Source organism: Colobus angolensis, unplaced genomic scaffold (assembly GCF_000951035.1).
Source record: "Colobus angolensis palliatus isolate OR3802 unplaced genomic scaffold, Cang.pa_1.0 Scaffold158, whole genome shotgun sequence".
In the NCBI taxonomy this organism is placed as follows: Eukaryota; Metazoa; Chordata; class Mammalia; order Primates; family Cercopithecidae; genus Colobus; species Colobus angolensis.
The window spans coordinates 5,659,630-5,664,411 of NW_012114688.1; the positions used below are offsets into that span (position 1 = coordinate 5,659,630).

Consider the following 4,782-nt stretch of genomic DNA (forward strand, 5'->3'; position numbering starts at 1 on the left):
AGTGTGCAACTAATTTAGGAGCTCTATTTAAAAAGAAAAAAAAGATTAAAATTAAAAATTCTGAGGTTGCAGTGATAATGGCTTTGGAATTTAAAATACCAAGCAATCATATATAAAAGGTAGGTGAATATAAAGAGTATAAAAACTTAACACATCAAAGGTAACAAAGAAAACTGTAATTAGTTTAAAAATGAACATTAGATCAGAGTTTAAAAATCTCTAGTTTATTTCTAACAAACACCACTTGATGCTTGACTCACAGGCTTTATTTACATTTGTCTACAGTATCATTTCCTTATGAAATGAACTAGTACAGTTTAGTTAAACCAAATGAAATCATAATCATCAGAATTGTCTGTAAACTACTATTAGCTAAATTATAACCTTGCATTTGCTTAGTACAGCCAAAGTTTTAAATACAGAAAGCACAAGAATAAACCAATGGTAACATGTAGAATCTAGATCATCTGGGCAATTTAGAAGGTAGACTTTCAAAAAGTCTGAGGCACAATTACAAGTGAGTAAAAGTTCTTGTGCAACCGACATAAATGCAGCAAAGAAAATTAAGACATAAAAACATGGGAAAGCTCACTGTAAAAATATTATCAAAATATTTCTACATTAGATATTTTGCTTTCATTTTTAGATCAGCTGAAGAGAAAAACATTCATTTTAAAATGAAAACATATATTTTTGTTTGGTCTGTCTACGAAATATCTTAAAATGTCGTAATTTTTTATTTAAATTGCAGCAGACAATGTTATGGGAAAAAAACAAGAAAAAGAAATCAATATCCCATAACAAAAAGCCCCCAAGCACAATTGTTGATTTCCTTTGATATACTTACCTTGCATTGTCACTGGAAATACTGTTAAGAGAAACCTTTTTATTTTTTAAACCAGAAAACAAACTGAAGCTCACGTGACCAGATTTTAATTTTGAGAAATGAACTCCGAAAGCATTTTAAGCCATAACTTACTTCAAATGAATAGGAAAAATTAAGATTTTTGCTTACATCATGTAGAGATAAGCATTCATTTTTATTCAGAAGAAAATTGTATGCAGTATGTTTATAGTTAACATCTTGAGGCAAATGTTCACTTAAATTCACAATGTCTCCATTGGCCTTTCACCAAAAGAGAAATATACTTTAAAAGCTTACTTCAATTTGCTCATTGACTATGATTTAGCCTTTTCTACTATATCATATTTGGTAACTAGATTTTGAAGAGTATCACACAAAGCTTCTTAAAACATTGGTAAACATTTTGAGATGTCTTTATCAAGCAACCACATCAGTAGAGAAGAGATAAACTCTTAAGACTTTCTTTTTTGTCCCAAATTGTGTGTCAAAAAGGAAAATAAATCCCACTTCTCTCCTTGTAGATGTCACAAGATTCTTTTGCATTAAATGTGGAGCAAAAAAGTAAAGCTGGATAAAAGAGACACAATGATTCTAAGGCACCCTTAGCAGAGGGAATTTCAAAGTAAAGACATTTACAGTTGGCTGCTTACAATATAGTTTAACTTTTTTTTGGTGAGAATCACTTTGACATCTGTTAACAGCATAAACAGGTTGACTGTCTTTTCCATAAGTATGTTGTTTCCAACTAGTTTCCAGTCTTGCCTCCAAACCCAAAGTTCAGGAAAGCCTAAGTAATCCTGTCTTAGCCAATGGACAGGATGTATTTGAAAATGAGAAAAACGGATTTAAATTAGGAAGCAAAGTAGTTTGTTACAGCTGAAATGGTTTTCAATGAAGCAAATGGTTGTAATAATGAATGACAGAGCATCTATTTTGGGACATTATGGCTTAAAATGCTATTTACTTTTAACTTCACAAATAAACACAGTTGTATTGTTTTGAAAAGCAATGAAAGGCATGCACCTCTACTAGCAGATTTAGCACTTCTGACCAAGACACCAACTTCTTTAAAAATATGCTTCATGCACTGAACTGGATTTTTTTAAGATGTAAATTTTAATACATTATTTCTTTTTTGAACTTGAACGGGAACCAGAATGGGATGATCCAGAAGATGACCTGTGGCGTCTGTAAGACATAATGGAGAGAGCAGGCATTCAAGTAAGCTAGAGCTAAATTTCAGCATTCATTCTTAAGACTGTGAAAGTATACAAAATTCAGTACCATGAGGCTGGCAAAAAAATTAAAAACTGAGATAGGAACTTACACACATAAAATTATATGTTTAGACTTTGGATATGAGCCCAGTTATATAAATACAATTAAAAATTCTCTACAATTTCAAAAGAATCTCATTTCAAAATATAGCCACCTCTCAATTATTTAAGATATTGAAGAAAAGCCTTGCAAAAATGTGTAAAATTACAGAAAATGTACAACAAAAGCATATAAACTTGGTAATGGAAGTGTGACTAAAGCAATCTCTGTGACACGGTGTAGAAAGTGTAAGAAGTCTATTATGTAAAAAGATACAGCAAGGCTTCTGTGTATGAGAAAATATATTCATAAATAAGTTTTGGAAATCTAGGTCACACAAGATGATTGTACAATTTGCTATAGGGTTATATTCATGCAGCTAGTATGAATAAGTCAATATCAACCTGGGTAAAGTAGTGGTGTTCCGTAGGGGTTGGCCCTGGGCTCAGGGTTGTTTAGTGTTTTCACCAATCACCTGGCTTATGGAATAGAGAACATGTTCATTAAGTTTAGATGACAACAAACTAGGGGGATTATATGTGGCTAAGATAAAAATTTGCAGAAGTGGTAAGAAAGCAACAGAATGAATTCCACTCAAAAACAGAGTAATTTTTTAACAAAGAAACAAATGCAGAGAAACAAGACTGTGTGTAATCTTAACATCTAAACTCCAAAATGTGAAGAAGCAAAACTAATTATTCTGTACAAGTAGGAATCATGAGATAATCCTACCACTGAACCCAGCAATCAATAGACTTTACATAATCTTTATTTTCACAAGCTAATAAAATATGAAAAATTTGCAACTACAAATAAAGCCATTAAAATGACTATATAATTGAGACCAGAGAAAATTAATGAAACTAAGTAATTAGCCTGTTGCAGAAAAGGCTGACAGATGACAGTTGCACTCTTCCAATATTAAAAGTGTCAGTACACATAAAGTAACCTAACATAGGCCTTTCTCAAAAAAGATTTGGACTGCAATATGAAAAATGTATTAGCTACAAGGAATAATTTCCTTATAGATAAAGGGTATGAAGCATTTGCTGTGGAAATGCATTTACACATATTTAAATGAGGACAGATTCCCAGTGATCTGAAAGTTAATTTTTTATTAGATGCTCTAGAATTCTTGACTATTAGTATTGAAAGAAGCCTAAGCATAAAAGTCAACTCATAAATTACTTCGACATATAGCCCCTCAATTGCAATCTCAAAAGACAGAAATAACCGAGAGTTGGCTATAAAAATTATAAATGGAAATAAAAATTTAAACAACAAAATGATCAAAGAATGGTTTGATCTACAATTCTAAACACACTGATCAAAATACAAAGGATCAACAAAGTAATGTTTTTTTGAAGTTCAAAGTTGAAAAGTAGAAAGTTGGAACACAGGAGATAATAAAAATCTAACCCTTGACTAGGAAAGTTTATCTATTAAACACACTTAAGAACACCCATTCTTATTTCTACAGAAACCCAAACCTTTCGGGTGACCGTGATCTTGTTCGTCTTTTTTTGCGATCACCAGATGAAGAAGATCTAGAACGACTTCTCTTTCTGTTCCTCTCAGGAGAAGATGATGAACTTGAATAAGATCTTTTTCGTGGGGAAGAAGAGCCCCTGTGGGACCTGGAGCTGGATCTTCATTGATTGAGAAACAAATCAAACATTTCATTAAAAGAAGAAATAAGGAAGATTATTTAGTTATCAGATAGCTCCAAAAACAAACAGGATTTATAACAACTATGAAAATTTTATAAGGAAGAATACTTACTGCTTACTCAACAGAAGACTTCTGGATCAACCATGAAAACATTCTACTTAAAACATTATTTTAATTTTTCTCTTTAAAATTTTATCATGTGTAATTAAAACCTTGCTTACTATATCAAAATAGAATTTAAAACTTTTTTTAAGACTTTCCAAAGTATACACAAATATTATAGTATTATAAAATCAGCAGGTAACTGCATTAACAGGACTTTATGTTTAGAAACTACATCCTTACATTTGAGGAGAAAATATGTATCTTATATACCGCTTCCCAAGGAAAATAAACACAATTCCATGTGGAATTATTCAACTCATTAAACTGTTACGGAAAAATCAGGCATATGGGACAGAAACAAAAGACTAGTAACTGTACTAAATTGCGAAATATTCAAAAATAAATAAAAAGTAACTTTAAAATGATTTATATTTACAATACTTATTTTTATGAAAATCCACTATTTATGAAGTATGAAGTGTTGACATTCACATGCTTCACATAGAAGTAAATGTGTAAATGTTTAAATACAAATTTTTTTTTCTTCACTTGTATATTTTGGTTGAAGGAATTTAGCTCAAACTTCCCAAAAAATTCACCTTTGGGCTTAAAATAAAACCAGAAAGCCCAAAAGGAGAATTCTTTGGAAAGTTACAAGCAATGAAAAAATGGCAAGAATATGAAGGCTGTTCTGTAAACCTTAATTATAATGGTTCCCAAAGGGAATATCATAACTTAAGGATTTTTACCTATAAAGCACTTAAATAATAATGGTAACAATAAAAAATAATTTGCTCTCTACTTCAGTTTTTTTTTTTTTTTTT

At 30.8% G+C, this 4,782-nt stretch overlaps 1 protein-coding gene across 2 annotated transcripts in view; it reads right to left on the minus strand.

Annotated features, from left to right (window-relative positions):
* Positions 1 to 202: 202 nt before the first annotated feature.
* The window catches only part of ZRANB2 (zinc finger, RAN-binding domain containing 2), an 18,980-nt gene continuing 14,400 nt past the window's right edge, over positions 203 to 4,782 (minus strand). The window contains exons 9-11 of one of the 2 annotated variants that reach the window (XM_011936907.1): positions 3,673 to 3,831; positions 2,587 to 2,661; positions 203 to 2,053 (exon numbers count right to left, since the gene is read on the minus strand). In XM_011936907.1, the coding sequence (XP_011792297.1) occupies positions 2,628 to 2,661; positions 3,673 to 3,831 (193 nt within the window). In that variant the 3' untranslated portion in view covers positions 203 to 2,053; positions 2,587 to 2,627. The remainder of the gene's footprint in view (positions 2,054 to 2,586; positions 2,662 to 3,672; positions 3,832 to 4,782) is intronic. The other variant, XM_011936906.1, reaches the window with a different exon arrangement.